Genomic DNA, 16,128 nt, shown 5'->3' on the forward strand with positions numbered 1-16,128 from the left:
ATCCTGGTGCAGGAATCTGAGCCAGTTACACAGCCCTGTTTTTGTCACCCTTACTGTTTGCTATGATGTCACATTGTTATTAGTCTTACTTTTGTTGCTGTTGCTGTTAGTTTGAGTTAACAGCAGTCAGTGAGTTTGGCACAGGGAGTCCTCACCAGGCTGCCTGCTGTTCGATTGGATGCGGTGCCACATTTTGGTGCTACTGTTTTCAAACAAAGTCAACATCTGGCTCATTCACGTTAGCAGAGCTAGCTTCGTCTGTCAGGACGGTCCAGCTGAGAGCTCCTCTGCTGGTCACAAGTTGTTTTACTGCACCTCCCGTTTTCCATCTGTCTTTACTGCTTTCGGTGGATCACGGAGCCCCTCCCATCTGTTAACCTGTCTCTGGCTTGCTAACATGAGCCACTGGCCTGTGCAGTTATGGGTGTTAGAAATCACCTGTTTCACAGGATGTTGTGTATTATGATGTTTGCCGTGTTGCAGAGAGCTGGTGGATGTTGAGCTAATGCAGCGCAGCCTCAGACAGCTGCAGTGATTGTGCTGAACTGCAGTGACATTAGTAAATGTCACGCAGCTGCGACCTCGAATTTTCAGTGTTCATTGAAAGCAAAGAATAGGAGAGCGCCATGCTGACGTTTCTCACTGAAGGGAGATGAACTCACTTTCATGTACGTGACTTTTACCTGTGCTGCTCTTGTGCTTTTTTTAATTTCTTTTTGGTCTAAGAAGCAAAGAGATCATTGGGCGTTATCTGCTTCTCTCTCTCAGATGACTCCAACCCCAGTCTGTCCAAGGACATCAGCAGTGCGCTCTCCACGGTGCCCGAATGTTTTGACTCAGAGGTAGGCTTCCCGTTGGAGGACGAGCTGCGCATCGAGCCCCTCAGCCTGGACGGACTGAGCATGCTCAGTGATCCCGACATGGTGCTGCCGGACCCGTCTGTGGAGGATACTTTCCGCAGTGACAGACTCTGAATGTGAAGAGCACCACATGTCTAAAGAAACACACTCACACACACACAGATTTGCAGTGTATAGTGTACAAATCTGAATCTGCATGCAAACAATCCATGTAGGGCCACTGTGCATGCATCCACTGCCACTAAGATTCATGAAATGTGAAACACGCCCACACGGTCATGCCCACTTCGGAAGAAGGAGACTTGTGAACAGACACTGTTTATGCCTGCTCTGAGCAACGTTCCCCTCATGCACGCTTGAGCCCCCCCCGTCCCAACACACACACTCACACACACACACACACAGCCCCTCCCGTCTCCACACTCAAAACCTCGAGGACGTCCGACAGGAGCTCGAGTGCTCCCGTCCTTTCACTCATCACCAGCTCACAACACCCTACCCCGACCCCACTCTGCGCCAATCACCATGGTTACGCACCATAGCAACCCCGCCGCTGCTCCAAAAGGCGACGCGAACGCCAGCACGCAATTTACGTTTCTTCAAACGTACGAGTGGAGCTGCGATGAAGTCAAACACCTGCATGACTTTGTTCTGCAGTGAAGTCAGCCGTGGCTGCTTGAACAACAGAAGTGCAGCTCACAGGGATTTGAGCATCAGATGATTTTGAGATGTTTGCCACAGATTTGTGAATACACGCTTACACACTCGTATACAAGCCTCAGCATCAGTGTGACTAGAATGTATTTACCCACTCGACAAAAAGGGCAAACTGTTTACAAAGAGGACATTTTCATATTGCTACTAAAAAGTTTAGATTTGTGAATTTTCTATCGGAGAAGTCCGATTCTGAGACGTTTTGTTTATTTGCATTTTTGATGGATCTTTCCTGCGTCACACGTGAGCGGCCTGGCACTTCTGTCTGGCACAGCTCGCACAGCTCTGGGCCGAATCCGCTTCAAAGGAACCTGACACATTTTTGCTCATGTGTACGTTCACTGCATATGATTTTATTTTACATTTTGTACCGACTTGTAATGGCGCTTTTTTTAAAAAAGACAAGAAAAAAGGGGGCGGGGCATGCGCTGTGCTACTGGGTTAATTACGTGTTTGTCTTCTGTAGCAGTACATAGCTCCCCTCCCTCCACCAGCACTCTGTGGCTGAAGCTGCTGAGTCGTTCAGGGGGCTCTCGATCACGTGGACTCCGGACATGGTGTAACGTTGCATTTAACCTCTTTTGCACTAATTGATTCTCATTGTGTAGATTCTTTGTTTAAACCTGCAAACCCAAAGAAACAGAATGAAGCCATCACTGAAGACTTTCTATAGCACACATGCAGTTGTTGCAGAAAAGCAACACGAGTTTAATTTTGATGCGAGATGAGTTTTTGTTTCCTGGGTGAAAAGTTTTTCAGATTTGCAGACGATTATGTAATGAATCAAAGTCATTCGGTGCCCTCTAGTGTTTGTTGTAGTCAAATCGAAGGCTGTCGTTTGCTGCCTGCTCGTTTACCTATGCAACTTTTCAAAGAGTTTCAGAAACCTGTAGAACAGGTGCAACTTGGACTTTATGCAGTGTAACAAGGCTCGCCGGTTGACTCGATGGGCGGGCTCAAGTTTCCTACAAATTGCGATATTACATCCGTCCGGCGTCCACGGTGCGTGCCGACTCTCGTGACAGTTTACAGTGATTGATGCAAAGGAACCTGGAGGTGTCCTGCACTGTGTGGACTGTGGCTTCTGTCTGTGTGTCAAAGAGATTCAGTGTCATTATATTTGTCAAAATGAAAATGAAGGGGGGGTGCTGGGGTTACACTGAGGTTGTTTTCTAAAGAGTTTATATTCAGCTACTTGCTCTCTCTTGTTAACTCTGTAAAGACGGTGAGTGAAGGAACCACACAGCAGTTTCTCCTCTCTTCGCTCTGATCCTCCCCGCGTCCCAGCCTGTTTCCTGCTGCCTTACGTCCTTCCTCCCGCGTCAGCTGACTTTAGCTTTAGCTCTGTTTGGTACTGACTGCCTGTGGTTCTTTTCCATCACTATTTAATTTGTTTCTTTTTGGTGTCTTACTTTTTTCTGTTTTTTGTTTTTTAGTTGCGTATGAAAATGTACAGTTCTGTTATTTAAAGAATGTTTTTTGTCCACTAGTGTTACTATTTTTTTGTAATGTCATTTGAGTTTTTGTTTTTCCCTAAGATATAAAATTTTATTGGTTTGTATCATACGTTATAGTGCTTATCTTTCTGATTTAATATAAACAATAAAACTCTATACTGTGCATTAAGTATTAATGTTGTCCTGGCGTTTCTGCTCCTGCCACCAGATGGCAGCAGTGTGGTGTACCTCACACTTACAGTCGAACACACGCTCGCTTGAAACCAATATAACTGTACTCTGTAAAGAGACAAGTCCCTTAAAGGGACGTCTGATTTGATTGGTTCCGATGTTTGTAAGCGCTGAACAAACTAACAGCATCGCTGCAGGAAGCCTCTTTAAGCCACAGCTAGTTCAGCTGATGAGCTCAACACGTGCAGTTTCCTTTGCCCTCATGTTTTCTGTAAGTGGTCTACAAACAACATTTGTTAGTGTCTGTCAGGATTCAAATGCAGATTATTTATTTACAAGTTTCCTCTATGCATTAATGTACACATCCCCACACACCATGATGTCAGAGGTCAGTGGAAAGCTGTTTCACACTGATGGAAAGGGTTACTTGGTAGCTCTGAATGTACAACATGTCAGCCCTTAGAGCAGATGTGCTGTTAGAAAGAGTCCCCGGTGTGGTTGTTTTCTATCAGAACAGGGAGCTGAGGCTGCAATGGGATCGCCAAACATCGGAAGATAAATGGTTGGAAAAATGATCATCCACCTGATGTGTCTCAATTTGTGCTGCAACATCTGGATGATGAGGTCAGAATTTGATGTAAACAAATGAAAACACGACTCCTTCTTGTATCAGTGGATCAGGTGCTGTAACGGTGTGGAGGACATTGTCTTTACACACTTCGGGCTCCTTTTTACCAATTAAATCAATCAAACACCACAGCCTACATAAATACTATTGTCTCCTTTCATATCCATCCCTTCTGATAGCTGCTTCCTGCAGGATATTGTGCCATGCCACAAAAATTGAAATGCATCAAACTAGTTTCTTGTCCTTTTAGTTACATTTTAATCCAGTCGAACACACATCATGGATGTGCAAAAATCTGCAGCAACTGTGTGATGCTGTCGTGTCAGTAGTGATCCAAATCTCTGATGAATGTTTCCAGCAACTTGCTGAAACTGTGCCACAAAGACTTGAGGCAGTTCTGAATGCAAAAGGTGATCCAACCTAGTACTGGTGTAGCTAATGATGTGGATGCTGGCATCAAATAAAACATGACCAAAGTTGCATATAATCTGTCATCTAAGTTTCTGAGGTTTTTTTCTTTTAGCTCCACATGACATCAAGGATATCCTCACATTGAAAACACGCTCGGTTGTCTTTATGTTATGAAGGTCAGCCACTGGAAAGAGCTTTAGGTTAAAGGAAGGACTGCTTGTTTCAAATGATGGCTAATTGCGCGACTGCACAAAGTCCTGGTATAAGATTTAAAAAAAAAAAAAAAAAAAGATGATTTTGAACCGTGAATCATGCAAAGCTCCTCCTAGCAGAGTCCAAGAATAAAAACATGAAGCTGTGAATGAGCACAATAGCGTCACGTTACTCTCGAGTGTCTGATGACTACAGTACTCGATTGAGTGCCGGCACATAGACCTGTTCATGTGTATTTATTAGCACTGCTGCTCTGTGTTTATACGTCCAAGCTGAAGTCAGATGGTAACAATTTGATAATGTTTGTTCCTCTGTACCTGCCAGCAAAGGCAAACTGTGGGATTAAGTCGAAATCTAGTCTTCTCTCTGTCTAAGAACTCTAAATTTCAGCTGAAGCTATGAGAGAAAAAGCATTTCCCAGAGTTTTAGTCATCTCAGTGTGTTCGCCTGCTTCGTGCTCATCCTCACAGCTGCCGTAAGAAGATGGTAATACTAATTGTTGACTCTGCAGTAAACACTATTTCAGATAAAATGTGACATTTGTTGCCCCGCGGGGGATAATTACAGTCCCTGGAACCACACATGCAAACAGTATAGACTTTACATAGCAGTGTGTGAGGACAGTGTGGGCCATGGAAATCAGCCAGGCTTCATATATCAAATGCAGTCTGGGAGTGAGTTCCCAAAACAACTACGCGCGCACACACACACACACACACACACACACAGTAAGGGAGCTGAACAGATAATCAGTCCTCAGTCAGAGAGCTGGAGTAGCTCCACAGAGTGAGTCTGGGCAGGTCAGGATGCCAGCCTGACATTCCTCTGAGGATGGTGTGTGTGTGTGTGTGTGTGTGTGTGTGTGTGTGTGTACACTGTCCAGCTGGTGGGAACCTGGAGGAGTACTGAACTGAGCTGCTGCCGAAAAGTAATTAATGAACTGGTTTAAGCTGCCGGTAGTCCTGCAGTGCACCAGCTGATTTCTGTTTAAACCAGTTAAGAACAAAGTTGGTCGTGGAGTCGTTAGCTGGTCACAAAAAGCCATCTATTTATTATTTAATGCTACTTTGATATTTTTATCTCACACCAAAACTCGATCAGGGCTTTCTGGGTCTTTCAACTGCATCTTTGTCTAAGGATGAGGTTTGTTGTGTACACAGAGAATAATCCTTAAAGCATTCATGTTCTCAGATGCAGTCAAAAGTTTGCAGCAGTTTGTTTTATATAACTTTGTGAGTTTGGGTGAGATTTTTATAGGCAAGCTAAAACGAGGAGACGGGGGACCCATGGCCTACATCAGGATGTCATTACTCTGAAATGCATAGAGTCACAACTAAAAGGTGATCTTAGAATAGGATGCAATCGTGGAAGTCAGGACTCTCCATTTCCAGTTTGTGTCACACTTTTCACAGTTGTACCTCCCCATGGTGAGTCGTTTTTGTGTCTGCAGACAAATCAGCTTCTTCCATTAAAACTACTGGCAACCTGCTAGTGATTAAAGCACTGTGTATAGCAGTGTTTGGCAATCAGCTGCATCCAGGAACCACTAAATGGTTGGGGGATACACACCTTCCCCTCATTGCTGGTGGCTGACCAGTCTGTGTGTGGCTGCAGTGTAAGCTGATTTACTATCAGGTAATATTATAGCTTGACTCTCACGATGCTCGTCATTCATCTCAAACATTTGCTGAACTATTTAAGTCCTTTTTTGCCTTGAGGTTCTGATAAGGTCAGACAGATTTAATGCTGTTGCAGGTTTGTCTTTTCTAGGTTTGTGCACACGATGATGTTAATTTGCATGATGATTGTCGACAACAATGATCTCTGTCTACGGCTCTGGTGTCACCTGCTTTTTCTCAGAAACACACAAAAGCAGCTGTGCTTCTGCTCCATCATTCATTTCCACCCAGAGCATGATGGGAAATTCATTAAAATCAATCTAGTTCTATCTTTCCCCCCATCTTTGAAAAACTACACATTGACTTTGACCTTCTTCGGTGCATGTTCAGAATTTTATGTTTGCAGTGGATTATTTCATCACGTGAAGCATTTCCCTCCATTATTGTGCCGTTTGGTTTGATGTTCCATATTATGACCCAGAGGAAACCAGAGGTGCTGCACTTAAAGTTAACTCGATCACTGAACCACAAAGCGTCCTGTGATATAAAGAAGCTCCACTCTGTTCTGTCTCTAAATTCACTCCGGCTGTTTGTTTTCAGCATTCTTGTTTTTCTCCTCTGGCTTCAATCTAGCAGTTGCTCCTTTTACTGCTAACAGTAAGAAAGCATTCGTGACTTCCACCGGCCTGACTTTGTGCTACGACCACATGTCAGGCCATGTTTGCGTGGCTCAGTGAGCCTCAGCATTCATTCCAGCACAGAGACCCTGATGAGATGTCCCTAAAATGTCTCTGGGATGAATTTCTTCAGGTGATTGTAATCCTGATAAAAAGAGGAGAGAGAAATGTGATTTGAGCATGTCCTGTTTAAACTGGGACCAATTCTCATGTTTTTTTAGCCTTCGTGTCTTCTTGACTTCATGAAAATCTCACGTTTAAAAGTTGAAATGGGCATGAAAGGCATTTGGTGATAGTTTTTAAAAGAGCTCAAAATCTGTGAGATACAAAGTACACCAAGATTTTCTGTATCAGGACATCATAAAAATCTCTGGCAGGTCTTAATTGGAGATAATATATAAGACTGGAGATTACCTGTGACTCTCAGGATTGGGACACCTCCATACATGTTATTGTCTATTAGAGTTGGATGTCTCGAGGCCACTTTTACGTGGTCTCGTCTCGACTCTGTCTTGGTCTCGATACCCTCTGGTCTTGGTATTGTCTTGGTTTAGGCGGTCTTGACTTCAAGTCTATTGTCTATGTCTTGTCCATATATGTGACCTCTGAGGCCTTCAGCAAACAGCAGCCTGGATGACTCACGCTATCTGCTGCTATGTGTCAGAGACGTGGTCAAACCCACGGCAAATGAAAAATAAGGCAAATTCAACCTGAGATTAGCTGCATGTGACACACTCCACTCTCTGTTTAACAACACTGCTGCAGCAGTGTTTCTTCTCAGTCCCTCATCACAGTGTAGCTTCAGTATATTTGCTTCTACCATCGCTCTGTTTCACCACTCAATGTGGGCCAAGCTTTAGCTGTCAGGCAGACGTCCTCACATTTGACCGATATTTTGGTTCATGGTTCACCAACTGCACGATGCAAAGAAGCCCGGCCCATCGTAGCTTCTGCTGTTCGGTGTATTTGGTTTTCGCGTGGCTGATTCTCTCCTTCCTAATTCCTGTGGAGACAGTGAGGGTGAACTTCATTCTTCAGACACTTCTTCTGTATTTTGAAAAAATAATGGCACAATTCGTCATGTGTTGTAGTTCATTCGAGACCATTTTTACCTTATTTTAGGACCTAATAAAGACCAGGAGATCTGCATGTAAAGCTTCTTTTTTAAATGGGCGTGTACTACAGTTGGTGTGATTTGGGTTCTTTTCATATTTAATTGGTTTCATGATGCAGCTGTTGTTAGATGCCTGTATAGCAGTGTTTCCTTTGCTTTCTAATGCCTCGCTCATTGCACCCACTAACAAACTCTTTAGTTCTCATCCGGCCTGAATGCTTGTGATCTGTATTTTTAGGTTTCTTGTGGCCGGGGTGGCAGGGCGGCCACACCTCTGGCATTGCATGTTGCGGGTGACTGAAATAGACTAATCCACACAACAGCAGCAGGATCCTGGCTGAACGGGCTCAAATAAACCTGGTTCCCAGAAGAGTACGAGGAGCAGCAACATCATCCTGATCTGCGACCTGCCTTTGTGCTTTGGATGTTTACATGCTTTTGTGTGTTATTCTCAGCCAACAAGTACAAAGCACATTTGGGCTGTGTGGGAACATTTGCCAGCAGTGAGCCAACCGAGGATGACTTTGTTGACTGTGTGTTTGTGAAGTTATTCTACGTGCGTGTACGAGTGGATTCCCACTGCAGCTGTGTTTGAGGGCATGTGGATGTTTGTTTTGAGACACTGAGACGTGTTCCTTAGACTACCGTGTCGCTGGCATAAACACAGCTTCTCCGCTGCATCTGTGCAACCTCAGCTAAGACGAGCTGTGTTTATCTACGTGTTTATGACTGAGCAAAGGAGAGACTCCATGAGAACGTCAGTGAGACGGCAGATGTTTCCCATCCAGACACCTTGTTTATACTGACAGGTTACTGACCCGTGCGACTTTACAGCGGAAATACAGTGTTTACTATCTCACTTAGCATGCATCCCCAAATATCCATCATGCCTCAGGTGGGTCCATTTCTTCTGAGATATAGCTCCTGGGTTTTTTCCAGTTTCTCAGAGAGATGCATGGTCTGACCTTGGGCTGGATTTGCTGGGACGCCCATTGCTGGGAACGATGTGGCATCCTGATGTGTTAGTACACATCTGGATGCCCAAACTGCCACTTTTATAGAGATGATCAAACTCAACCTCAGCAATGATCAGTTAATCAGATGCATTTGATTAGCAGCACCTGGCTGCTAATGACACTCGTAGTTCCCCTGGAAGCAGTGAGGGTGGACTGCATACATCCTGTGAAAACATTATTGTTAACAATGGCTGCGTGTCCTTACAAGAAATTTTATTCGGTGAAGGTTGTCACAGCAAACGCCTGAGACCCCAGGACGCGACGCCAGAGGTGGGACCAAGTCATTGTTTTGCAAGTCTCAAGTAAGTCTCAAGTCTTTATCCTCAAGTCTCAAGTCAAGTCTCAAGTAATGTCAGGCAAGTCAGAGTCGAGTCTCAAGTCACTGGTGTAAAAGTCCAAGTAAAGTCACAAGTCTGAAATTTTGAATTTCAAGTCCTTTCGAGTCTTTAAAAAAAAAAACGAAAAAAAAGCATGTTGCAGTTATATGCTAAATGTAAATATTAGACCATGTAATTTTTAAATCTGTGTTTTTCTCAACACATGACAAAATAGTGAACTTAGAAAATATACACAAATTGTGAAATTGCACCTCTTTAAAATGCAGCTCAATTAAACCTAGCTCCAAGAATAATTTTCACCGACAGTTCTGAGATAAGCTGCATGTTATTCTTGGATGCGCTTGTAGGACCGGCTTTAAAATCGCATGACAAAAATATCATACATAAATAAATTATATATTTTTTAAAAATATCATTTTAAAAAAAAAACTGCATCACCAACGTAGCCTGGAAAACATTTGCTAGTTAGATGAAGTCAGCTATCTCATCATAGCATATTTATATGCATATTTATAATTATACGCTTCTTGGAGTGAGCGCACACACTCGTGAAGTTTAGTAACTTCCGGTCACTGCAACAAGCCCAGGTACAGTTTACCGACGGATGGGTACAGGACCTTGAAATGCACCGTGTAGAAAGTAAAGACCATCGTACGTATCATAAGTTTACCAGTCTCACAAATCGTCGTCATAAATACACATTCGTTAACCGTTTATTAATAGGACCTTTGAGCTCAACGGTAATTAATTAGTAGTGGAAATAATTTCTGGTAGCATCACAGAAATGTAGCAGTGACAATAATACTGTATGCTGTAATCGTACTGGGCGATTGGTGATACAAAACAACTGTTTTACCCTGTGAATGAAAGTATATGTTTTTGTCAATGTACCATAATAACAGAAGCGAAACACAATATTGTGTCAGGACAATTCACTATTTATGCACAATAAACAAAGGAGCATAGCGCGACAATTTCTGTTCAGCGCCAGACTTGCTTGTAACCTATATCACCAATTATGTTATGAAAATGACGCATTAACTACAACAGCAGACTGACCTGTGTGGGAATGCTTGGAGCAGACTAACCTGTGAGCTGGAGTGTTCTGGGACGTTATATTTGGTCTTTGAATGGCTGCAATCCAGGCCATCCGTCGCGTCTTTGTTACTTCGGAAACATGGCTCGAACAATTTCTCTTCAACGACGTAATCCGATAACAACCGATCTCTTTACCCGTCGGCTTCCCGTGGCTGTCATGCGACCGGCTATTGCAGTTAATAATACAACAGCTTCTTGACATTTTTGTGTTTCTTTTTATCGCTGTATAACTGATTTTAATTGAAACCCTGCGTGCGCTAGTACCGCTTGCCACGAGTTCCCAGAATCCTTTGCGGTTCTACCCGTGAATGACGTCACATTTTCAATCTCTATATAATATGCATGTTAAATTTTATATTTGGGGTAAAATATCAAGTCTTTTCAAGTAAACCGGTTCAAGTCCAATTCAAGTCCCAAGTCATTGGTGTAAAAGTCCGAGTCAAGTCACAAGTCTTAGAACATTTTTTCAAGTCAAGTCTAAAGTCATAAAATTAATGACTCGAGTCTGACTCGAGTCCAAGTCATGTGACTCGAGTCCACACCTCTGCGCGACGCAGTAGGTCGTTTGTGCAAGTTCCCGTTATGATTTACACTCATGTTTTTAAAGTCAAGAGAGTTTATGATCGTGTGAATACGTTGAGAAAAATGTGCACAGAGCTTTGAGACATGTGTTGTAACCAAACAGTGAGTGAAAATCATACGGCGAGCGAACCATGAAAAATCCTGGTCGAGTACTGGTCAAGCTTTCTGCTGAGTGTTGGGCGTGCTGTCGGGCATGTGGACCATGTGGATTGGTGACCAGCATTCCTTACAAACAATATATCAACAGTTGTGCTTTCACTCAGCGAGCTCATACTCCCTGCAGGAGATTTCCAACCATCCCACTGGCCACTGGTTGGTTTTCCAGCCTGCATCCAATTCCAGCTCATGACTGGCTTCTCAAAAATAATCATAGAAGTAGACATATACACCAATCATACATGACAATATGAGCACTGACAGTGAATAACACCGATCATCATCATGGCACCTGTTAGTGGGTGGAATATATCAGGGAACAGGTAAAGATAGAAGCAGGAAAAATGTGCAGTTTCCGTGTGCATGTGTGTGTGTATGTGTGTGTGCATGTGCATGTTTGTATGTGTGCGTGTGTGTGTGTGTATGTGTGTGTGTGCGTGTGTGTGTGTGTGTGCATACAGCTAAACCTGGGTCTGTGGCTCACTGAGCCTTGGCGCCTGTAGGACCTTGTTCTTGGGGGTGGGGTATGCAGTATGGAAGAAGGCAACCAGTATGAAGGTTTGGACAATGTTCTGTTGGGAACACTTGGGTCCTGCCATCCATAAAGATGCTACTTGCATGCATGAGCTGCAGATCAAGTAGCTCCTTACTCCCCGATGGTTCAGGAATGGTTTGAGGAGGACTTCCGGTTTATGTGACTATGGCGTAGGTTGCACCGAGTGCAGCTCCTGCAGAGTCTAGTTATTATCTAGCCTTTCCAGGCACATTTTGACGGGTGTTTTTAAACTGTTTTGTATAGTTCCGAGACAAGACTGTTTTTGCTTTTTGCGTTTAGAATGTCGCGTAAGGTTAATAAGAGCGCAGGCACCTCTCAGCCGAACTTGCGGCCTGCTGCTAACACTGCATCCCCGCCTCGTGGTAAAACTTCACCACTGCCTGGGTCGCCCGACACGCTGCTTGTCGATACGGAAAAGTTCACGAAGGCTGACCTCCTCTCTGAACTTCGTGAAGAAATTTCAGCACTGTTTAAAAAGGAACTGACGGCTCCTTTGCGGAGAATCTCACGTCTATCAGGTCCGACATACAGCAACTAAAAACGGACCTTTCCTCAGATATAACTACCATGCGGCAGGAATTCGCTGGCCTCAGAAGCACAGTTACGGAGATGGAACAGTCTCTCTCTACATGCACGGATGATATTGTCCACCTCCAAGCCACAGTGGATGCGATGTCAAAGGAGTTGGCCAAATTGGAGAATAAATGCGAGGAATTGGAGTCCAGGTCTCGCTGCAATAATATACGCATTGTTGGTGTGCCAGAGGAGAACATCCTATCTGCTACAGATGTGTCCGTGCTGTTGATGGAGGCATTTCAGTTTGGGAAGGAGCCGCTTGTAGACAGGGCCCACCGAACTTTGGCCCCCAAACCTAACACCGGTGAACGTCCCCGCGCTATGGTTGTGAAGCTGCACTATTATGCGGACTGTGCTAGGATTCTCCAGAAGGCCAGGGAGCTGCAGAGAGTACAGATAAATAATATGACCATTTCTGTGTTCCCCGACCACACCGCTAAGACAGCACGGGCCCGTGCGGCTTTCAATGAGGTCCGTCGCCAGCTTCGCGGCATCCAGGGAGTCCGATTTGGGATCCTCTATCCGGCAAGGCTACGGATCACTTATCAAGGAACGCAGCGCAACTTCGTCTCGCCAGAAGAGGCCAAGGAATATATTAAGACAATAACAACGCGATAAAAACATAACAGGACAATGTTTGTTTGTTTGAAATAGCGAATGATCCAAATCCAAACATCATTGTGGTAAGTTAAGTTTGTTACTCTGCCAAACACTTGTTTTGTTTTACCTGTCTAATAGTAAAATATAATTGGGTTATTTTTTATTTTATTTGTGCCTTTTAATTTATTCAGAAATGACTCTGTTGGAGCTTTGGTTTGACTCTGTTCTTCTTTCAGTGTATAATGAATCTTCTGAACGTGGTCTATTGCCCCCTACATTGTCTCAAGCACTAATTACTGTTCTCTTAAAGAAGGGTAAGGATCCTACGTCTTGCACCTCGTATAGGCCTATTTCACTGCTGAATGTGGATGTTAAAGTCTTGGCTAAAATTTTAGTAATTCGCCTTGAAAAGGTTCTTCCTACTATTATTTCAGATGAACAGAATGGCTTTATTAAAGGCCGCCAGCTGTTCTTTAATGTCCGCACGCTTTTGAATGTCATTCTTTCCCAACACTCGACCACTAATCCAGAAGTAGTTATCTCACTTGATGCTGAGAAAGCTTTCGATCGTGTAGAGTGGAGCTTTCTCTTTGCGGTCTTACAAAGATTTGGTTTCAAGGACAGATTCATTTCATGGATTCGACTGTTGTACAAGGCACCCCAAGCCAGTGTCTATACAAATGGTGTTTCCTCTGGCTACTTCTCATTGTCACGCGGCACGAGACAGGGTTGCCCCCTGTCCCCCCTACTTTTTGCTATTGTAATTGAACCCCTAGCTTTGAAGGCCCTTCCTCATTTTCGTGGTATTTCCCGGTCAGGCCTTGACTTAAAATTGTCTTTGTATGCAGATGACCTGCTTCTATATGTTTCTGATCCCTTATCTAGCATACCATCGATTGTGTCTCTATTAAACAAGTTCGGCTCTCTGTCAGGTTACAAAATAAATCTTCTTAAAAGTGAATGTTTCCCCATAAATTCTTTAAGTCTTACACTTAAACAATCTGACATTTCTTTTAGATTTAGCCCTGCCGGCTTTAAATATTTGGGAGTTAACGTGACTCGTACTTTGTCTTCTCTATACTCTTCCAATTTCTCCCCTTTAATCACTCAAATTTAATCAGATTTTCAGAGATGGAAATCACTACCTTTGTCCCTAATTGGTCGGATCAATGCTGTAAAGATGAACATTTTGCCTCGATTGTTATTTCTGTTTCCGAGTATTCCTATATTTTTACCTAAAGCTTTTTTCAAAAAGTTAGACCAGCTAGTTACATCGTTTTTGTGGGGAGGGAAACATCCCAGTGTGAGGAAATCATTATTACAGAGACTGACGTTTGATGGTGGTCTTGCCTTGCCTAACTTTTTATTTTATTATTGGTCCTCTCATATTCACAAATTGACCCATTGGCTTGAATCTCAAGAACTGCTGTGGTGCAAACTGGAGCGCCTGTCGTGCACTTCCTCATCCTTAGAAGCTTTATTGTTCTCTCCACTACCACTTAAGCCTTCTCATTTCACCAAAAACCCCGTGGTACAGTCTAGTCTAAGTACATCTCTGCATCAGTACACATGCCCATCACACAGAACCATCTGTTTACTCCTGGCCTCATTGATGGTACCTACGTACAGTGGAAGCGTCATGGTATTAATACGTTTAAGGATCTCTATAAGGATGGCACTTTCTTAACTTTTTTAGACCTGTGTTCAGAAACAAATCTTCCGGCTACCAATCTAGTCCGTTATTTTCAGGCACGGCATTGCACTTCTGCTCTCTTCCCCTCCTACCCTCTTCTTCCAAATGTCCAACCGTGGGAGGAATTCTTATCCCTTAAACCCAATAAGAAGTCAATTATATCTTTAATATATAAACAACTTATGGATTTAAATGTCCATTCAGTTGCTAAAATTAGGGAGGCTTGGGAGCGGGAGTTAGGAGTAATTTTTTCAGATCAGCAATGGGAGAAAGCAGTATCCAATGTCCGTTATAGTACGTCCTGTTATCCAGTTCAAAGTGTTGTACAGGGTTTACTATTCAAAGTCTCGTCTGTCTGAGATTTACCCACAAGTGATGGATCAGTGTGAGAGATGTCATGCCACCCCATGTGACCTAGGTCATATGTTCTTTCTGTGCCCAAGACTCCATGGCTTCTGGAGTCAGTATTCAGTTATTCTTTCCAAGGCTCTTGGGACCCAAATCTGCATGGACCCTTTTCTAGCTGTTTTTGGGCTTCCAGTCAACACTGGTCTAACCGACCCAACACACTTCAAAATATTAGCCTTTACATCACTTTTGGCTAGACGTTGCATCTTACTCCTTTGGAAATCTTCAAAGCCACCTTCAGTTTCTTTTTGGTTTAGAGATGTGATGTCATTTCTTAAATTACAAAAGATAGGCCTTGTGGCAAAGGGCAAATACAGAGAATTTTATCGTATCTAGGGCCCCTTCGTAGACTATTGCAAGTCATTAAACGCTCTACCAGCTGATTAATATCATGTCCCCCCCCCTCCCCCTTTTTTGTGTGTGTGTGTGTTTTGGGGTTTGTTGTTTGTGTTTGTTTTGGGTTTCTTCTTAGGTTTTGTTTTGTTTGTTTGTTTTTTCAATTTTATTTAAGCGTGTGTGTGGGTGTATTATTGTATCTGTTCATGTAAGCAAAACTAACAAATATGTGAGGGGCACAGATTGTATTGTCATTGTAAACTAATGTACACTTGTCTCTCAATAAAAATATGAAAAAAAAAGAAAGAAAAAGGAATGGTTTGAGTAACACAACAATGACTCAATTGTATCGACCTCCAAAATCCCAGATCTTAATCCAGAGCATCTGTGGGACGTGCTGGATAAACAAGTGCGATCCATGGAGGCCCCACCTCGCACCTTGGAGGACCGAAAGGATCTGTTGCTGACGTCTCGGTGGCAGGTACAACTGCACAGCTTCAGGCTCTAGTGGCATCCATGGCTGGAAGGGTCGGGGCAGCAAAAGGGGGACCAACACAACATTAGGCAGCAGGAGGTGATGTTCTGGCTGATCGGTGTACTCTAAGCTGAAGAATGCATTTTTTTTTTTTTCAAGGCATATGCTTGTGTTGCTGTTTTTCCACATGGGCACCGAGAGCTATTAAGAGCAGCATGTGGCTTGTTTGGTTTCTGTACATAACTCCTGATGCAGATGTTCTTACAGGATTCAAGTAGCCCAGTAAACTGAGTAAATGGTGTTTTACCCATGGCTTCAAGTGGCTTTCTGTGCATGTTATTTCTCCCTTATGTGAACACGGTATTGTAAATTACATGACGGCTGCATGTAATAGCTCGTATTCTAACGAGCTGGTTGATGAACAAGCTCG

General features: G+C 43.5%; 1 protein-coding gene across 4 annotated transcripts in view; it reads left to right on the plus strand.

The window, feature by feature from the left end:
* Nucleotides 1-3,203, plus strand: part of crtc3 (CREB regulated transcription coactivator 3) — a 59,994-nt gene extending 56,791 nt beyond the window's left edge. For all 4 annotated transcript variants that reach the window (XM_040002819.1, XM_040002818.1, XM_040002816.1 and 1 more), the window contains one exon: nt 769-3,203. In XM_040002819.1, coding sequence (XP_039858753.1) covers nt 769-974 — 206 coding nt within the window. In that variant the 3' untranslated portion in view covers nt 975-3,203. The remainder of the gene's footprint in view (nt 1-768) is intronic.
* The last annotated feature ends 12,925 nt before the right edge of the window (nt 3,204-16,128 follow it).

The sequence above is a fragment of the Simochromis diagramma genome, unplaced genomic scaffold (assembly GCF_900408965.1).
Source record: "Simochromis diagramma unplaced genomic scaffold, fSimDia1.1 OVJJ01000457.1, whole genome shotgun sequence".
In the NCBI taxonomy this organism is placed as follows: Eukaryota; Metazoa; Chordata; class Actinopteri; order Cichliformes; family Cichlidae; genus Simochromis; species Simochromis diagramma.